Consider the following 21,306-nt stretch of genomic DNA (forward strand, 5'->3'; position numbering starts at 1 on the left):
ATAAAAATTGACAAGAGAGAGCTCCTGTCCTCCTGGGAGGAGAAAAATAATAATCAACATCAAAACTGTTCAATCAAATCATTCATATAATCAATCATTTAATAATATCAGTGTTAATTAACAAAACAAGAAAAATGTCTCTATAAGGTGTGACAGGGATAGGGACAGAGGACATGAGTTGGTACAGGTCTGTGGGGAAACCTCTGCAACAGGTTCTGTTGAATCACTCATCCCTGGAAGAGTTGTACATGTGTTTGTGTGTGGTGTGAAAATGAGCAAAGCCACTTATACTGTGTTTGTATTGTCTCCCTGTTACCTTGTGACACACTTTCCTGTAGAATCCTGTCATGGATCATTCTGTGTCTGTGTGGCTGCCTCCTGCTGTTTAATGTGAAGGTCACTCTGTAGTGTGTGTATGGGGCTGAAGCAGCAGGATCCACTGTGTCAGCCCAGTTTAGCACTCCTCTGTATGCTCTGCTTGGCAGCAATAGACTACATTGTCCACAGCTATGTTTGGAGCTAGTCCTTTTTTATCCCTGTTTTTTTTTTTTTTTTTTTTGCAGGGATACCCTTGCACTTGGCTGTCCTATTTCTTCTGCGTGTGCCTTGGGGGAGATGCACATGAGTAGTGAGTGTTCCCTGACCTCCAGATTTAGCCCAGGCATTATACGGCGCTAAGCGCAGGGCCAGGATCAGGCCAATCCAGTACAGCCACAAACAACCCCCCCCCCCCCCCCCCCCCCCCCAAAGCTATTACCTTAAGGAGCGGTGCAGCTTGTTGACTGCAGGGAGAGAACGCTGCAGCTGAGACGGAGCCTCATGCAAACTCCGAGCGCGTTGGTGCCGTGGCGTGTGTGTGTGTGTTAGTGTGTGTGACGTGGTGACAAAAAGACAAAACAACGGTCCGGTGCAGTAAGACATCACACAGCCTGTCTACATTACAGCACAAACACAGGCAGGCGAGGACACGCTGCTTCGCTTAAAAAACTAAGATGAAAATGTGCAGCGCAGCGCTGACAGCAAAGAGAATTTACTGCTTGCAAATCAAAAAGATTATTTTATTATGCCTCACATGAATGGGAATGAGGCAGACCCCCACCCCTCCTCCTCCTCCTCCTCCTCCTCCTCCTCCTCTTCCTCTTCTCCCCCTCCTCTCAAAATGCAATGTCTCTCTGTCTCTCCCCCTCTGTCTCCTTGCCTCCGTCGGTTACATATTCGGAGAAGTGCAGCATGGCAGTATTATTCCGCCAATGCAGAACTCCAATTATTTCTGTTGGGTTGAGATTACACACACACACACATATACACACACACACACACATAAAATGAAGCCCACCATACATGACTGCTGCAGTATGGCAGAGGTTGGATGTGTTGTACTGTACTTCAGATGACTCATGGGCATTCTGGATCCCACACACCCCACCCCACCCTGCCAAAATGAAAAGAAAAAAACATTCTAAAAACTACTATGTTGCTGAGCTTATGTCTGAAGATTCCTGCGCAGACCCTGAATCTGGACGATCCTTCCACATCCAGCTTGTTGTCTCTCCCAACAGTCCACACAACAATGATAAAACTCCTGTTTGCCGGTGAAGTCCGTACGTTTACACTTTGATTGTCAATCTGGTGGCAACATACACCTATCTGCCGCTTCATTAATTACATTTCCCAGCAATTAGCTCCTCGTTTATCCAGTTTTAATTAACCATGAAATTATGGATCCGTCCTATTTGGAGGATGGTGTATTTTGGTCTCTTCCTGAATATATATTTGCTCATTATGGCTATGAAATCCTGCAAATAAGATGGAGCAGTTGCTCTGCTGCTGCTGCTGCTGCTGCTGCTGTTACCCTAGGAGCTGAAAGAGGTGTGCGTGTGTGTGTGCACATTTGTATGTTGTGTGTGGTAAGAGTTAGTGAAGGACAAGGCCAAGGGCAGAAGGAGGGGCGTGTGTGTGTATGTGTCAGAATGACTCAGTGTGCAGCAGTGTTCCTCTGTTATCACACACTGTGGGAGGAAGAGCTGTGTCTCTGTCTTTTCCTCATCCACACACATACACACACACACACACTGGTGATCTTCACTAGATTACAGCTCACTACAAATAGCATTTCAGTAAAGACTGAAGTCTTAGACTGCACCCCCTCGCTGGTGAAACACATCAATGACTCCATTTAACAATGAGGTTTTCTCAATTTATGTTCAACTTCAGATATTTCTCACATTGTTTGTGGCTTAATATGCATCTACAAGCTTCATATCTGTGGATAATATAAATGAAATTAGACGGATATGTATTTGGAGGTATTTTTGTTAAAGGGATAGTTCAACATTTTGGCAAATTGTCCCATTGCCATAATCCCTATAGTTTCAGGAGTAAGTTTGTTACCTTTAATTGTCGGTGCAAGCTGTTTTTAGAACGGCGGAGCAGAGCCGCGAGCTGCTCAGAGTTGCATTCACCGCGCTATGAGATAATAACAGAACGTTACGAGACAGAGTTGTTTTTGAGGTAAAGTCATGCAAAACCGCTGATGCGCGTTCCCGTCGGGGACAGTCTCTGCATTAAACAACTCTGTCTCGTAACGTTCCATTATTATCTCATAGCGTGGTGAATGTGCAGGTCACAACTTGTCCACCAGAGCGTTTTGGAGTTGTTGGATTGTGTATTTGATGAGTTTGATGAGAGAAACCAAGAAATCCCATTAGCCTCCATAGCGTAGCTCTTAGCAGCTCGCGGCTCTGCTCCACCTTTCTAAAAATAGCTTGCACCGACAATTAAAGGTAAACCTACTGCTAAAACTATAGGGACTATGCCAATGGGCCAATTTGACAAAATGTTGAGCTATCCTGGCCTGTCACAATCATCATCACGTTGTGCCTCCTTCTTATTCTATGGTTCAGTGACACATTAGTGGAGCCACAAACTGTTTATCTCAAGGCGCTTTATTTCTACTACTTGACGACCGCATTTTGATGAGCATCTATTGACATTAGCATCATGAATTTAGTTGCAAAGCCAATAAATAGCTCTTCCTCTTCATAAAGGTGTGTTATTTAACTATGTTTCGGTATACTATAAAACGTGGCATAAAATGATCAGAAAAAGGCAGTTAAATCGTTAATTGCAATTATTTGTATGGCAGTTAATTGTCACTTAAATGTCTTGATTGTGACAGCCCTACGTCCAGTGGAATTCAGTCCGATATCAGCCCGTGGACTGTCAGACTAACACTATGTGCTAGTGCTTTTAGATCTGTTACATGAGTAAAATCATGTGACCCGTCCTCACCGTCTCTGTCAGGAAATAACCAATGAAAGGAGAGATGGAAATAAAACATCATTTTTGACAGTGACCTTGTCGTAGAGGTGAACACAAACTGTCCCTGCAGAGATCAGTGTCCTCACAATGTCACAGTCCTCCATGTCCTCAAGTCCTCCAACAGTGTTGTTAGTGTCAGAGCTGACACTGGTGTCTGTCATAAATCAAACTTTGATCTCACTCACGGCTCCTCAAGAAGATTATGTGCGTGATGAGGATTCTTAGAGAGAGCAGACACAGTACAAGGTCTTAATATAATTCATTCTTTAAACTTCATTTTAAATTATAGAGGGCTATAAAATGATATGTTCATATTGTTGTGATGCATGTGTATGATTAAGCAACATGTGCAGGATGTGGGTGGACGCATCATTTTGATTTATGTTGACTTAGGGAGTAGTACTATTTTGCGCTGCCAAAATGCAACACTCAGAAAATCACAACATGTCATTATAATTTCTACTTTGCTGCTTTGAGTGTGTTAGACTGGTATCTCAGTCTTAGGAGCAGCTAATCCTTCTCCATGAAAGTCAGTGCAGTTTGCAGATCTGAGTCTTTTTACACATTCATTGAAATTCCAGAGAGTTATTCTGAGACACCTAATAAATATTTACCTATTGAATTTATTCCGTGTAAACAGAGACATGCTGTGATTGATCAGAAGTCAGTACATGCAGTGAACTACACTCAAAATTACACAGGCTACAGTAATGTTTACCAGTGGAAGTGTCCAGATTTCTTGGGGAGATTTTAAACAAGTCTCAGACCGTGTCCACATGTAAATGCAAACGGACAAAACTGGATACTTTTTGGGCCTATCATCCGTTCCTAAACGGTGTTTTTGGTCCTTAAAAACAGATATTTCCAAAAACACCTTCTGGGCAGTAGACTTTCCAAAACACTGTTTGGACCAGGGGAGTGAGCTGCTGCTTGCTGAGACACCGGCAAGTTCTGAGAGCATGGTAGCATGCTGCTGCTGGAGAAGCAGGTCGACGGAGCTGATTATGATGAACTATTAATTCAATCACATGACTGTTAGAGAATAATTTCACTTCCCTATAGTTTGTGTAGTTAATGGTCAATCCCTCTGTGTTGCAGTGGAGAGCTATGAATTAGAAGACTTTCTGTTAGATTACTGCTGGGGTCAGTTATCTGCCCTACTTTCTCTCTGAGGAACACGCCAAGGCCATGGTCGCTCTTTGGCGTCTTCAATCTCACTCTCTGGCTGGTTGCAGACACAGCTGTAGAGTTAGAGGAGAACTATTGTTTCTCTCTCATTCCCTAGCTGGTGTGAATCCTTATCTTCATGTTTATGCACGATAGCCAATTGGATGTTAAAACATCTCCCCATTTGCTGTCTCGGCCCACCTTTCTAGTATAAGAACCTGAACTTTGCTGTTTGACCCTTAGAATTGACCCTTCGCCAACCCCTCCCACAAACGGCTATTGTCCAATCCTACTTTAGCAACCGTAACTATAGGCCTGACAAGCTTTCGGCAGTGAGTCATTACGTTTGCTTTTGTGGACACATTTTGAGACTAGGACGAAAAACATTTGTTTGTAGAGAAGGTTGTTGTTGTTGTTGTTGTTGCTGTTGCTGCTGCTGCTGCTGCTACAACGGCGGCGGCAGCAGCAGCAATATAGAGATGTTCAGATACGAGCTGACTTTTTTATCGACTTGAGCAAGTGTAAATATGGGGATAACCATATGTCCACCTCCAAAATGACAGCTGTACTTTTAGGTCTTTTACCTGGGCTTTTAGGCGAGGGATCCTCCAGGCAGGGACTGCTTTCACTGACTGATACAGTGGTGGGAGAAAAAAACAGCAGCCAAAGCTGTATGTGGTTCACAATCGCCCAAAAACTTGCAGTTTGACAACGTTTCATGACCAGTGAGATGACCCAAGTCTTGGTGGGTTGATAGATGGTAAAATGACCAGCCCTTACTGCTGCTCTGTACATTGTCCAGTCGTGTCGTTGAACAGATGTTTTATCCTCCTGCGCGAGTCACGTCACTGAAAACTATGAATGATCTTTGTGACTTCTTCTCTCTATTATCTCAGAACAGTTTATCCAGAAATGTGCTGATATTTCCTTTGAAATCGATACCAAATATTGCCAGGAGCATGGCTGAAAAAGCTTGCCCGGCGTAGCAACAGTAACCAAGGGGCTGGGCTTACGCGAAGGGTCAATTGATGTGGCCTCACACACTTATGTTGTGTTGACGACTTCTGTTCTCCTCAATCGAGCCTAATAAACTCCTTCAGCATAAGACATCCAGGACTCTGGTACTTCTTCTTCTTCATGCGGTGCGCTTGCTGTATTCATGTTGCACCTATACAGTAGTGGAGCTTTGCGTGTTTGATGCGCTTCATTGAAAGTAAAGGATTTGTCTGTGCAAAAGATGCTACATCTGAACGGCCCCCTACAACACAAAGTATGACGGAAGTTATTCATATAGTGAACAAAGATCAGACTGGAAGTAAGCTTTGATACTTCTATACTATACTATGCTACTGTATGATTGGTCAATGTGTTTTTTTAAAAGTTAAAAATGATATCGCCATCTGCTGGTGTGGCATGCAATGCACATCGTTTTTATGGCATTTTAGCTTTTACATGGACAGAGATTTTTAAACAGGTGATGTGATTTATTTTTGGGAACCAGAGAAGGGAAAAACTCAGTTTGCAAGAATACCTGGGTACATGTGGACTAGGCCTCAGTGAAGAAGTCTCTGGAGCCTAAGATGTCTTCGTATGCTGAAGAAGTTTACTGATGTCTGACCTTCCCTTTATTCCGTATGTTTTGAGGGATGGGATTCTTGGCTTCCAACACACACACAACAAAAGAGAAAACATCATTTACATTAGGCGTCAGTCTGGAGAGCACAATGCCCTGTTTTCTCAATTTCCCCCGCCGGCCTCAGAGACCTCCATTATCTAAATGAGAGCATTTTCACTGTCGGAGTGTCTCTCTCCTAGAAAACCAAATGAATGACGTCTAACCTTAGTTTAGAGGTCGGACGTAATTATGAGAGGAAGCAGGAAATGGTTTATGATCACATCGATTCACTTCTTTTACCTCGTGTTTCGGATATAAGACAGAGCCATAGATTTGCTAATGTAGACTAATTATTTACAGCTGTACATCTGGAGCTTGTTTCCAGACACCTATGGATCTATGGATTTATGAAGGAATGAAGAAGTCTCTCATGTTGTTTCAGTTTTGGACTTTGGCTGGTACCTTATTGGACTCATCATTAGATTATAAGGTACTGTATTATCTAATGATTGGGAAAATCCATCAAAATACTTGACTGACATGTACACTGTTCAGTCTAAATAAACAAGGTTTTAAAGCCAATAGTTGGAATAATAATTTAGAGTTGATTTTACATGAACAAGGGGTAACGGTACGGAGTCAACTATGTCTCACAAATTATTAGTGTTTTGTCTGCCAAGGAGTGACACAGAGATTTAAAAAGTATGGAGCTTCTGATGGTGGGACATGAGCACTGGAGCCCTGTTCCTCCACATGCCAATTCAAAATGAACACTATGCATTTCTGTGTTGAGCCACATACATGAATGAATTGGTACGTTCGTTTTGTTCTTGATTTAAACCTACTATAAAACACAACGATTGCAGTGGTTAATTATTAATTGCAGATTCCGTTTCCTTCCAGAAATTCAGTACATAAGCTGCTTTTCAATCTCAACCCCCCACAGTGTGTCAAACAAGTGATTGATGACATATCATTGATTGGATTTTGTGATTGTCCAGTGAGCCCATGCAGTCTCAGCAGCATATGACAGGCTCACAGAGAGGGCCAGTTATTTCTATAGGAGAGAGAGTGTGTGTGTTTGTGTGTGAGACTTCTACTGTACCCAGTCTTGAGTCCTGCTCTTGGCTTCACTGAGTGCAGCAGGAGTGATTACTTTCCTCTCTGTTCATCATACAGTGAGCCAGTTTGACTTTGACACAATCAGAGCAACACTTGAACCGAGTGTGTATCGTCTCCTCCTAAACTGCTCTAACATCTGCTCTCAGCTTCTTCAGAGTTTGCTCACTGAGATTCAGAAGTTTCCTCTTGGGAGAATCTTCTGTCTCTGAGCTAAACAGTTCTCTGCCATCAGGAAAAAATCTGTTACAGTTCAACTCTGAAGGACAAAGAGTGTTTTTACTCACTAAAGCCTGGTACACACAAAAAGATAGGACAGCAATTTTCAATTCAATTCAATTCAACTTTATTTATAAAGCGCATTTCATGCACAAGGCAGACTCAATGTGCTTCACAACAGGTATACATAGTTATATAAAAATCAATTAGAAATCAAATAGAAAACAAGAAGAGTGCAAGTGCAAGTAAACAATCATATAGAATGTCATCTTCAGCACATACACACTTAGACTCACACATGCGCACCCACTGACACAATCACATATGGACACATGCACACACATATACACACACACAGTTCAGCAGAATGCTCTTGAGAAAAGATATGTTTTTAATCTGAAGAGCTCTTTTCCAAAACGCTATAAATCCATTTTACTAGTTTTCCAGAAAATTAAATTTTTTACCTAGACCCACCCATTTTGTTAATATTCGATTTATCCTGTTAAAAATGATTGTTGGCTCAGTCTGAACATGTTAAACAATGATTATTAAATCAAACATCAATATTGTTGATTAAAAACTAAAAGTTTATTTTTTTTTCTTCAAAACACTATAAATCCACATTTAAAAAAAAACAAAAACTGATGGTTTCTGTCTTGAAAAACCAACCAACAAAAAAAGAGAACATCACTGAGTTGCACTGAGAAACTACTGAATGAATGACTGAAAACAAACCTGGGTTCAGAGCACCGCCATGTTGGACTGCATGGAGCGCTGCTAATAGAATTCTGAGGAGAGGGAGGAGATGTCGCGTTTTGGCTAAAGATAGATTTGGCGCTTATCGCGGTTTGGAGGAGAACTACATCTTGCGGTGCCTTTTAAACAGGGAAATGTAGCGATTTGACGTGAGATGTTGATGGAGCAGTGAATAGGCTCAGTACACAGCAAAATGGCGTGACAAACTCTTTTTTTTTTAATTTGGCGTTTATTGCGTTTTGGAAAAGAGCTCTTCAGTTTTTAAAGATGGCTACTGACTTAAAGATGGCTACTGACAACCACCCGATTATCTGATAGCTCTGAACATTATCCTATGAGATGATCCTGTGGTGTGAGGTGTGTTAAGAGTCAGTTTCTCCTTATGATCTGCTCGGAAAATGGTCACGACTGATGATCATAAATATTAAACCTGTTGATGAGGTATGAAATTTAAATAACAATATATAGCAAAACACAAACGTGGAATTGAACGTAGCCAATAAAGAAGTGAGCTGATGAAGAATATAGAAGCATAACAAACCAATATAACAAACGTTCTTCCTCTTGGTTTGGTTTAACGGTTATTTTGGTTTAACTACCTCCTACAGGTCAGTCAGGGTAGTACGTCAGATCACGTGAGATTTCTGGCTCGGGGGACGAGACGCTAGTGCAGTCGTTCTCAAACTTTTTTACATCAAGGACCCCTAAATTGATGCAAACTAGACCACGGACCCCCATTGGACCAAAATTTGAAACAAACAAAAAAAATACACAAATATTTGTTCTGAGACTGAAGAACGTTACTTTTTTAAGTCAATGTATGTTCACATTAGGGTCAATGGCGTGATTTTTTGGACAGATTATCGAGAAATTTCTGGGGAAAAGTGGTACAATTTCTTCAGAGAAGTTAAAACATTTCTAGAAAAAAGTGGTAAGATTTCTCCTTCAAAAAAAATTTAAAGTAGTAAAATTTCAAGAAAAAGTTGGGGGCCCCCGAACCCTCTCAAGGACTCCTGGGGGTCCCTGGACCCCACTTTGAGAACCATTGCTCTAGGAAGGTGTAACTGTTGTACAGTAAGACAAATCTTTGTGTGTGGTGTGCTGTATTGGGAACACCAATACGATCAAAACTGTTCAATCAATGATCTTCATGTGTGGGCTCTCAGAAAAATGTATACCAGCTCCAAGTCCATTGTATTGTAGTTTTCATCAATCAACCATCATTTTAGCTCAGTTACCAGCCTCATTAGTGTAAGTGTGATGTGTAATAATCCTGATCATGTTTATGTTGGGCCCAGGTGAACGTTATGACCATGACAACGACCCCACTGGGGTGCAGCGGAGCAGCACCGAATGATGTGGAACACACAGTGAATTCAACATGTCACCTGCGTTGTTTCAGAGCGATCAGACTGAACACAAAGCTGCCTGCATTGCCTGTGACTGTATACAAATGTGAACAAATATTTCCACAGCACTGGGGTGTGATTATGAGTCGTGTCACATTCTGCTCAGTCTGGGCTCAGCTCAGTCATTCAGCACGCCTTTGATCCATTTTATCAAAGCGTAAACAATGCTGTTGGGCTTTTCCAATTTTCACTTATTAATCTTACATCTTTGCAATTTCAGGCATTTCTGCATGGTTCAGTTGTTGATGGCTTTGTTGCCTCTGTGCAGTATGTAGCCTACTCTGTCCATGTTGTTTCATCATGTCATGGAAAAAGCTGTGGGGTTGGTTGAGCAGTTTTGTGGTGTGTGTTTGGACTCAATGAATCAATGAATGAAAATGTATTTTTTTTTAAAAAGAAGCTTGTTTGCTTTCCTCAGGAGAATTAAAGGGAAAAACTGCAGCTGATTGACATAGCTCTGTAATGAACAGGAACTATTCAAGATTGTTACCTTAATTAAACAGCTTCAGAGTAACTGTGATGTTCCTTTATTATCTCATAGCGTGGTGAATGTGCAGGTCACAACTTGGATTGTGTATTTGATGAGTTTGATGAGGGAAACCAAGAAATCCCATTAGCCTCCGTAGCGTAGCTCTGAGCAGCTCGCGGCTCTGCTCCGCCATTCTAAAAACAGCTTGCACCGACAATTAAAGGTAACAAACCTACTCCTAAGACTATAGGGATTATGGCAATGGGCCAATTTGCCGAAATGTTGAACTATCCCTTTAACCTCAGTGTTTTCCCTTTGCCTTTTGTCTGTACCTGTGACATCACTGAAGCTCAGCATAAACAAGATTTTTAGTAAAAAAGCACAAATGAGAGGAACTCTACTACAGAGGTCACCCTACACAAGGTGAATGATGACCCATCCAGCTCATTTATTCACTAATGTCTTCCTCCTGCATAGAATAGACAAACTCTCTGTAAAGCACAGACTAATGCAGTAAATACAAGAGTCCTTCTGCTGGTAAATTGAAAGTGATTGAATGGTGCTGAGAGTAATTGAGTACTGTTGAAATCAGCTATTGGTTCCTCCAAGCAGAGTAAAAAAAGCAAATGGTATTTAAAAGGCTCTAAAATGAAGTCGTGTAAAATGGGCAGCTGTTGCATTGCGGCTCACATCCAGCATTCTTAATGAGAACAAGCAGGGAACTGTTGGCTTAAATCACAAGTTTGAATTTGTAATTAGTTTGGCTACTTTTCAAATCCTTTTGGACCATAAACACACATATTATTGTATGCATTTGCATAGGATTAGAGATAAATTGGAGTTCAGTGCAACTACTGTATCATTGATTCAAACCAAGCACATGAGCCTCTGCTTCTGGAGGATGTATACTGACTTTTTACAGTGTCTTAACAGAAGTTTAACACAATGCACTTTATTGCCATTCACAAACCTTAAGCAACTTGAATTCCAAAGAACAGAATTAAATCACCTAGAGCAGACGTGTGCAAACTAAGTCCTGCAGGCCATATGCGGCTCATGGTACAAAATTGTCCAAATTATAGCAAAGACTTCAAACTCTGATGCATGGGCAAAAATGCACTGCTGCCACTGAAACTGAAAGTAATTTGAATGTAAGTTTTCTTTTACTTGTATTTTACTTTAATGTAATGTCTTTTACTGTACTTATAAAACCACAGGTCACTAGTGAGGTCCTAAAAAAACCTCATCTTCATTTTGTTTAGCTTACCACCCCCTGGTCGCATCCAGAACAAATCTCTTCCCACATATCATCTTCTCTAATCGTGTTTAGCTCCAGTTCCCATCGTCCTTTAATATGTAAAGTGTTGTCAGATGGATCCATCATAAACTTTTTGTAAATCTGAGATTAGTTTTTTGTTGTTGATCCAAGTTGCTCAAATAATAGCTTTTGATATTTGTTGGTTCTCTTTTCAGAATTTCCCAGTCTATTTGGTTTGTTATGTAATGTCTAATATGTATATAACTAAGCCACTGATGGTAAGTCTGTGGGGAAATTTGTCTTGAAGTTGCGAAAAGTTTTCATTTCCATCAAATAACTGATTGATGATTCTCAGTCTGTCTTTTACCTTGATGCAGTTTAATTGTTAAAATGCCCAGAGACAGAATCCATATCAAGCTGTGTTTTTTTTCATACCATCACTAGATATTTCTCTGTCTCTAGGCATCATGATTTTGATATTATGAAGGTGAAAGGGCTCATTACCTTCGTTCTTCCCCGAACTTACACAATGCAGCTGTAAGGACATTTCTCCACTGTGTGCACTAACTTGGCACAGGGGCAGACAGTTGAATGAAGTTACAGAGTTCACTTTCCTCCTCCGTCTACCATGAGTATCAGCCTTTCTTTGACCCTCTCCTCTCTACCCCCTCTCACTTTTCTGTAGAAACAGCAACATCCATCTCTCTGTGCCTTGCCGGGTTTTCTCCGTGTCCTCTGACTTCTCTGAGGATAATGGGCTTTGGTGCAGCGTGCACAGATGGAGGCTCAGGGAGCGGTCCACCATCAGCTCCACTATCACCCCTTAAAACAGACTCCACTCCATTTGCATCCCGCCAGGATTAAAACACTTTCGGCGTCAAGCGCGGCACCCCTCCCCTCATCTGAATTAGAAGCGGTCGAGATTAGTGATGTGTTGAATGTGCAGCTGTCTTTTCCAGCAACGAGACACTGCTTTCTTTAATAATACATATAACAAGTTTGATTGAATCCCGTTTTTTTTTTTTTTTGTTTAAAGCTCCCACAGATGAATGAATGTTGTGATGGATTAATGTACGTTTACATGGACAGTTTCAGTCGGTTTCAGAAAGGTTTGGGAGACCAAACCGATTGAAAATACTTCATGTAAACACCTCAAACCGTTTCAATTACCCAAAACCGGTTGAAATTCCAATCAGATTGAAGGGGGTGGTTTAAAGAGATCTGTCTATCATGTAGCCTATACACTTGAAACGGGTTGATCCCTGGCTGCGTTCGTTCAGGACTTGACGTATGTATGTATGCACGCACGCTTGAGCACATACGAGCCGTGCCTGCCTGGTTGTCACTCAAGTATTATTTGTCAGTCATTATTATTCTATTTTTTTAAATTAATTTTTTCATGTTATTTTGTGTTTTTTCACATTAAACTGTAATATAAGGTGGAGGCTTAAAAATAAGCCCCTTGTGGCTTTTTGCCTCTCCCTGCACTGTCTTATTGTTACCTACCATGTTGTAAGTTATTCTTTTAACTTTGTGCAAAAATAAAAATTCAAATTCAAGTGAAAATGTCCATGTAATATGGGAAAATGTCGAGCAAGAAATTTCATAACGGACTGACGGGTCACACGGAAGTTCTGTTTCCACTTGGTGTCCGAAAATTCATGCAGATAGGAGGAGGAGGAGTAGGAGGAGGAGGAGGAAGCGGTGCACCGCCGGTGTTGTGCCGAAAAGAGACTGCCTGCCCGGGCAGTCGTTTTTCTGCAGGTAGTCTCTTTTCGGCACAACACCGGCAACATATTGCAAACGCACTCCCGACTCCAAACGCTCTCTCTTCTTTTCCTGCTAAAATTAGTAATATGCCACGCTGCTGTTTAATACAGAGAAATATTATAACAGCAAAGACTGCGCTCAACAAACGATGTATTTCGGCACAGCTCACTTCCGTAATCAATACTGTTGTAACCATAGTAACGCAATCACTCACGGCTGCGGGCACATTTGAAGCGTTTGTTTCATCGGCGCATGTAAACACCCAACCAGTTTACTTTGTAACCCATGTATACGCTCAAGCTGAAATCTTCAAAGAGATTGATTCAAACCAAACCTTTCTGAAACCGTTTGAAACTGTCCATGTAAACGTACCCTATTGATAAGATTCTTTTCTTTCTCTGTTCCTCCCAGGGCAGCGATGAAGGCGACGTGGACAAGAACAAGTGCTGCACGCTGTGTAACATGTCCTTCACCTCAGCAGTGGTGGCACAGTCACACTACCAGGGTAAAATCCACGCCAAGAGACTAAAGCTGCTACTGGGGGAGCAGCCCGCCATCACAACCAAAGGTATAGCCCGCTTTTTTAAAATGCATTGTGGGTATAAATGATGGAGGAGCTGCATTTTTCCAAAGGGGATTTATTATTGAGAGGGGGGGGAAAACACAACAACAACTATGGAATGAGATGCCTGCTGCTATATGTGTTGACAATGTAGGGAGGTGTTGTTATGTACGTGTGAAGTGGAAAAGAAAGAAGTGATTTTAAATAATTATGGAGCACTTAGTATAGGCTGTGTGTGTATGTTCTCCCCACAGCTTTCCCTCTGTTGTTGAGTGAGTCGAGTGCTAACAAAAAGAATTGCCAGTGCCTGATATATTATTGTGTACAAGTGCAGCGTCCTGATACAGTGCTCTGAAATCTCATACTGGCACAGAGGGGCTGTAAGGGTCAGAATACACAGCAGGAGCTCAGAGGCCAAGTCCACACAGCAGCTCCATCAAAGGCTGGAGAACACATTACATTTACACCTCAGGTGCAGTTGGAAGCAAGCATCTTTTTTTGTCTTCTGTTTTGGCTCAGCCTTTACTTTCTTTCTGTGCATCTCAGTAAATTAGAACATCACGGACAAGTTCATTTATTTCAGTAGTTTAATTCAAATAGTGAAACTCATATATTATATAGATTCATTACACACAGACTGAAATACTGCATGTCTTTATTTCTTTTTATTTTAATGATTATTATTGCTTACATTTAGAGTGGGTATCCTTGGTCTTCATACAGTATTGAGACAGGCAGGTATGTTGGCACAGCAGAAGACGATAGAATTTGTACTTTGTGTGACATCCAAGAGGTGGAGAATGAAATTAATTTTGTGTTAGATTGTCCTTTCATAAGACAAAAACTGTTTAGTAAGGTAGATCCAAATAATGAATTTGTGTGGGGACCATGCTGAGAAGCTAAAACATCTTTTTCAGTTGAAAATTTTTGCATTTTCTTTATTTCTTGAAAAGGCTTGGGTAATGAGTCGAAGAGCAATATACAGATGAGTACTGAAAGTAATCTTGAGTTGTTTATTTATGTGGCAGGTAATACCAAAAGGAAGGACTGTCTAGTTTTTGATTTGTCAGTAAATGTGTCTTGTAATCCCATATGGGATGGGCCACAATGGTGGCATGACACAAACATAAATTCATTCATTCATGTAATGAAAACCCATAATTCAGTAAATCCAAAAATAAAATATAGTATATGAAAGTATTTACAGCACTCAGACTGGAGGAAGACAGCACACCTTAGCATTGTGTTGTTGCTACGCTAGCCAGTAAAATCCAAGCTCAGTGTCATCGCTACATTTTCGTCATGGCTGATACTGGGACAGGATCCGCAAAGAGAAACCTACCGCTTTTGTCCACAGGGGTCGCCAAAACCAACATAAAATGAAAGTTCTTTGTAGTTGCTGTAAGTGAATTTGAGCTACACTGAAAAAAATAACTAATAAGATTTACTTAAAAAAATTATTGTAAGTATTTGCACGCAAATGATTTAAGTAAAATTTAATGTTGCAATATCAAGTAACATTCACTTGCCAGTATCAAGTAAATTCTACTTACCATAAAACATAACAGTTGTGAAGATATTAAGTAACATTTACTTAATTACATCCAAGTTTTAAGTTATATTTATTTAAACAAATTAAGTAAAGTGTACTTGTTTTTCATAGGTAGGAACATCATTTTACTCAAAATTTCAAGTAAATTTTATATATCTGTAGTATTTGCTGTTATGAAGTAATTTAGTAAATTTTAATTATTTTCTTGTGCTTGAATTTAACCAACACACTAATATTCATCACATATCACACAACTAAATTGCAATGCAATTAAACTGTTTATTTTCATTTTAAACAGTTCAACAAACAACAAAGTACCGTCAAAGTAAATCCACTACTACTGTGGACTGAATTGCCCAATCTTTTATGGGGCAGCCATAAATTTAACTCTAGACTAGTGCACTTTTAAGAATGCAATTAAAACATTAATGAAATAAAACCTTATTTGACAAAAAATGAAAAACATTTATGACAGGCAACTTCTCACTAGTAAACCAGGATGAACTGGAACTCAGTGCTAGTTCTTGGCATTTCTTTACAAGGGTCCATGTATGATGCCACATTTTCCTCCTCTAGGATGTGAAGTCATGACATGCATTTTAGGAAAGCAACTTCAACTTCAAGGTGTTTACTTTTGGGGACAGTTTAAATCCATCCAGCTCCAGCAAGAGTTTTTGGAAGACTTCAAAAGTGTAGCGCAAAGTGGGAGGGTACTGTATACCAAGTTCAGGGCATAAATTAGTCCCATGAGCAGTGAGCAAGCTTTCGCAGTACTGTTGCACCCTGGTATCGACTGGATCCTCATCAGCACCGTGGACGACGAGTATTTTGACGATGTGGTTACTGACATCACTCCAGCTGTCCTCCTGCATACAGTGTACAACAAAAAAGAAGAATCTTATTGAGAAACAAATAATAGAATTGCATGAATCATTCAAAGTGACTTCATTATCAGGGAAGAATGAACACAAGAATATCTTTGTTCCTTTGTCTGTTTTTTTTTTTAACTTAAACATTAAAGCAGAAGTAAGTGGTCCGGTCGTTTTCGCTAATGCTGCGTTCCAGGCAGGCTTTTGAAATCGTAAATTACAGCTTCAAGTCACAACTTACGACTTTGTAGCGTTTCAGGCAACCCACTCGTGTTTTTCCGACCTGTTTTACCTGTGAAAGTCACTATAACGGCCACTCGTAACTTCTGACCGGTGAACTCGTACCAGATCGAACTGGTACGACTTCACGGTCGGAAAAATACGAGTTTCCTTGAACGCACCATAACAGTCCTCGATCCTACGTCGCCACATTCACGGCGTTCCTTGGCTGCACACACAGCCCTGCATGCCGTTCTCTCTCCTCATTGGATAAAAACTGTAGGATACGATAAATGTTTTCTCCTCGGCTCAGAGCAGAGCAGAGGGACTGAGAGACCCGTGTTTCAGACCAAACACTCTATGTAAGTGATTGCTGTCGGAAGATATAACTATTTAAGACTTATATTAACACAAATATATCACTTACTTCTGCTTTAAATTAACCCGTGTCATTAAACATTATTTTTAAATGATAAAAATCATGCTATACCAAGCAGTCTTCAAAAAGTTCCTCTTCCTTCTCGCCAAGGTACAGTATAAGGCTGCGGATAACGGTTTCACGTCTCATCTCAATGGTCGGTTTCTGTGAACAGATTAAGAACATGAACAAAACCATTAATACATACACAATGAACTGTCAAGTGAAAACACAAGTGCATATGTTTGCTTTTGTGTTTTAAGTGCATGGACCCAGAGCGTGCAAGGGCATGGAATCTACAGTACCAAGTGTGAGGCTTGTGCTGTATATGTGTATGTGTGTGTGAGAGAAAAAAAAGTAGGCCCATCACCCTGTAAAACACATGAACAAGCAAAACAAGCACACCTGACTCAGTCTGTCCAGGAGCGGCCTCATCTTGATCCCCACGACACCTAATTTTCGTCAAGTTTGTGCATGAAGGTTTGCTCCAGGGGAATGGTATTCTCCTGAGCTCCTCCTTGATCTGAATGGACAAAAGATTCACAAGTACATCAATATTTTTTATATAAATGTAAATAATACCCCCCCACACACACACACACACACACACACACACACACAGTATCCCTGCAGTAAGCTGTGCTGTGTGCATGTGATTGAACCTTCATAAAAAGGTACAGTTGACAGCAGATCACATGACAGTTATAAAAAAAGATGATAAATTCTGTTCTGTAAATACTGTTGCAAGAACAGTACATTCCACTCATATATTGGGAGATAACTTATTTTAATTATTACTATTATCTGCTTTGCTGTTATAGTAACTTGTACATGTAGCCTATTAACAGTCAACACGTCGGTCCGCACATCACGAAGTTGCTGTGGGCTTCACACCGCACGGCACAGCCATGCTACTAGCTGTGCTAACTAGCTTCTTGTCAAAAAAAGAAAAGAAAAGAATGACCTATGTTCACGACAGTTGATAAATGTCCTACCGTTATGTTGGTGCTTTTTTAATATTCTAACTTTAGTTAGGTATTTTTATCGGGGAAAAACTGCAGCCCTACCACTTACAGGCCAGCATGGACCAATGTAGCGTTATGCTAACTTTAAATTAACTTATGATTATGAACAGTAACATATCTTGCGTCAAACTATCAAAATACATGCAGACCTATTATCACAAATTTATAACAGAACGGTATAACTTACCTGCGAAATGACTGTCGTGCGTGCTACACCTTGCTCTGTGATCCTGTAACGTCCGAGCAGAGCCAGTCCTGTTGTGTTACTGTGCGCATGCGTCGTGCATCCGTTTCAAAAGACTGGACTTTCAGAGTAAAGTTTATGTAATATTTTTAGGTTTATGTCATACAACTATTAAACATTTAAATAGTATGAGGAAAACAAAAGTAAAACTTACTCTTCCCCCATAATTCATGTTTTACGTTAATGAAATGTTTAAATTTACTTAAAAAACTCTAGTTCTCACTGAATCTTAAAAATACAAGGTAGAAATTATGACAGTTACTCTAATAGAGTTTACTACACCAAAAAGTCACTTTTTTCAGTGTAGTGGCCTAATTTGAAAGTATGAATTAGTAAACTTAAACAAAACAAATCCAGTATTTTGATCAGATACACAGTTACTCCAAGGGAATGGTGTTTGATTTCAAATTTGGAAGTGACCACATTTTTTTTTAGCAAAGCTGAAGACGGTTATGACGGAGGCCAAAGTTTTCACCCATCTATATAACAGTAATATTGGCAGAGTGAGTCTGGTCATGCACTGTATATTAGTTTTATAGCTGTGGTTCAGTGATTTTTATCACGTCTTTATGTCTCAGTAGTACACAGCCTCTGTCCTGTGGGAATAATCTGTCTCTCTTCCACAGCTTCAGTGCATTATATGAGTCATCAGCTAAAGACGTTGTTTGTTAGATCTGACACACAAGTAATTTAGAGGAGAAATAAAGTAATGCATATAAACATGTCCATTTAAATAACCACATTCAGCTGCCATATTACTCAGATACCATCTGGTCATGTTCCTGGTCCCAATGTTTAAACCATAAATCACCAAACCACAACTGATAAAACTGATGTTTTTAGAGGAAACGAAACAGTATGAGCAACAAAACCGAATGCACAGTCATTTGGCATTCTTTTGGGAATGTTAGTATATCCATCCACAGGATCACTAGATAGAATAACTAGACTAGTTATTAGAAGTTGCTGTACAAGAAAGTTTGCCTTTTTTCTCATTTTTCCAAGAGGGAACATCAGATTATATAAGGGGTCGGTATCAAAATTGTTATTCCACTCAGAATGAAGTGATTGGGTAAGTGGAATGATAATGGACTTGCACTTACAGTACAGCGCTGTTCTAGTTTCTGGGAAAACTCAAAGCGCTTCCCACCATGATCATTATCAGACAATTTTAAGTTGAATATGTGATTGATAGGCTAATTCAGAGTTCTTTTACAAGATACTTAATTGTCATTGCACTGAAAAAACAATACAACAAAATTTACGTTTGGCATTAATCCATCTGAATAGCATTATTTGTGAGAAAATAATGTGATGTATTGTCTTATTGGTGAAGTAGAGATATTCATGGCCCCTAGAAGATTAATCTTAAGGACTGATTTTTCCTCCAGCACTAGCAGCTGGTCTGGTTTTTACTCATCTACATGTCTCAGCATCACACTGGATGGAGTCACACAAAAGCTTAAAGGTCCAGTGTGTAATAATTTGCAAGGTTTATTGACAAAATCTGAATATACTACCCATTATATATTTGTATAATTTGTTTGGTTTTCGTAGTCTTATAATTATTATTTTATATATACATATAGCAAGTGCGGCCATCTTGCGCCGCCATGTTTGTACGGCAGCCCAAATGGAAAATCCAGCCAGCCAGAGAGCGCGTTTCGCGTTCATAAACCAACAATGAAGAAGGTGGAAGAAAAGAAGGAGTAGTGAACAGTTGACATATTGTAAAATGGTTTAGATCTTTCACCTCATCGCTCCATGCTCCTGAAATACTCCCAGTCATTCCAAGACATGGTAAACACGTGTTTTTGTCCTCAGAGGCCACCGTCACTGCCGTCACACTGCTGCTAACTCAAAGTACTGAACCTATACAGTATGTACAGCTGCACAGAGCTGCTACCTTGGCTAAAGACTCATCTGGTATGCCACGATTTTGTGGGACTATAGTTACAACTTCCTCAAGCTGCTGTGGTTAACCGATTTTCTTCCGGATTCTCTGTGTGTCTGTGCATGTTATTTAGATTTAATCACCAACTGTTTTTGCCTCGGGGTGATTGAAGTCTTGCTGTTGTTATCCGCTGACAGCTGCTCACCTTGAATCCACTTACAAATGGGCCGTTGTGAGGATAATGAGTGAAGGTCACTGGGGGAAACACAGTGAATGAGAAATAAAGCAAACACAGTAGTTTCAGATGCTTCCTCCAGCCGGGTGGTTGTGAATACATCGGCCCTGAGCTTTGTTTGTTTGCTGTGGCTGGTTGCCGTGCCCGCTGACCAAATCATTTATATGCAGTTCACAGCTTTGTGTTGTACTTTGAGCCCTCAGATATCCCGCACCACCACTTCTCTTTTAATTTGCTTGAAGTTTTGTGTTGGCTGATAAAGTGGAGCATATTAATAGTGGTATTATCTGAAGCATCCCATTGTTGGGCTGTCCTGAATCCATCCAATAATAAAACTGCAGCTGCAGCTGTTCTCCCTCTGAAGTGGTAGGGTTGAATCAGTAGCTTGGTGCACAAACCTCTTGTCTTTGACTTAAAGGGATAGTTCAACAACAATTGTCGGTGCAAGCTATTTTTAGAATGGCGGAGCAGAGCCGCCAGCTGCTCAGAGCTACGCTATGGAGGCTAATGGATTGTCTTGGTTTCTCTCATCAAACTCATCAAATACACAATCCAACAACTCCAAAACGCTAAGTTGTGACCTGCACATTCACCACGATATGAGATAATAATGTAACGTTATGAGACGGAGTTGTTTTGCAGAGACTGCTTGCTGAAAAACTTCCTCCATAGCGTAGCTCTGAGCAGCTTGTGACTCTGTTCCGCCATTCTCAAAATAGCTTGCAAAGGTAACAAACCTACTCCTACTCCTATAGGGATTATGGCAATGGGCAAATTTGCCAAAATGTTGAACTATCCCTTTAATGTTTGTTGGATGAGTCCTTGAAACTCAGTGGATGAGAAGAAATTCAAGAATAATTCCTTTAATAAAGCAGTAGAATAGAGCGAAAACAGCACAGAAGAAGGATATATGAGGTAAAGTCTGCAGAGTTAATTCAGACCAGATACAGATGCTATACAACAATATTATGCACAGAGAAAGCCAAGGGGAAATCAAATCCCCTTTCTGTGGTGCACCTGAAATTGAAGACATGAAAACAAGTCTGGAATTCTGATTGGACCGAGGCTGAGAAATCCGGTGCAGCTCCGTCCTCTAAACATCTGTCACGACTAAATGTTCATCGGGTGCTGCCTCACACAGATCTGCTGCTGCAGCTTCCTGTGCTGCATCGACACAATAACAGC

The 21,306-nt window shown here is 40.5% G+C and overlaps 1 protein-coding gene across 1 annotated transcript in view; it reads left to right on the top strand.

Moving 5' to 3' along the window:
• The window catches only part of zmat4a (zinc finger, matrin-type 4a), a gene marked incomplete at its 3' end in the record, with an annotated part of 174,445 nt that overhangs the window by 111,107 nt on the left and 42,032 nt on the right, over window positions 1-21,306 (top strand). The window contains exon 4 of the mRNA XM_083978641.1: window positions 13,515-13,671. Within this exon, the coding sequence (XP_083834767.1) occupies window positions 13,515-13,671 (157 nt within the window). The remainder of the gene's footprint in view (window positions 1-13,514; window positions 13,672-21,306) is intronic.

This window comes from Trachurus trachurus (genome assembly GCF_905171665.1).
Source record: "Trachurus trachurus genome assembly, chromosome: 9".
NCBI classification, from domain to species: domain Eukaryota; kingdom Metazoa; phylum Chordata; class Actinopteri; order Carangiformes; family Carangidae; genus Trachurus; species Trachurus trachurus.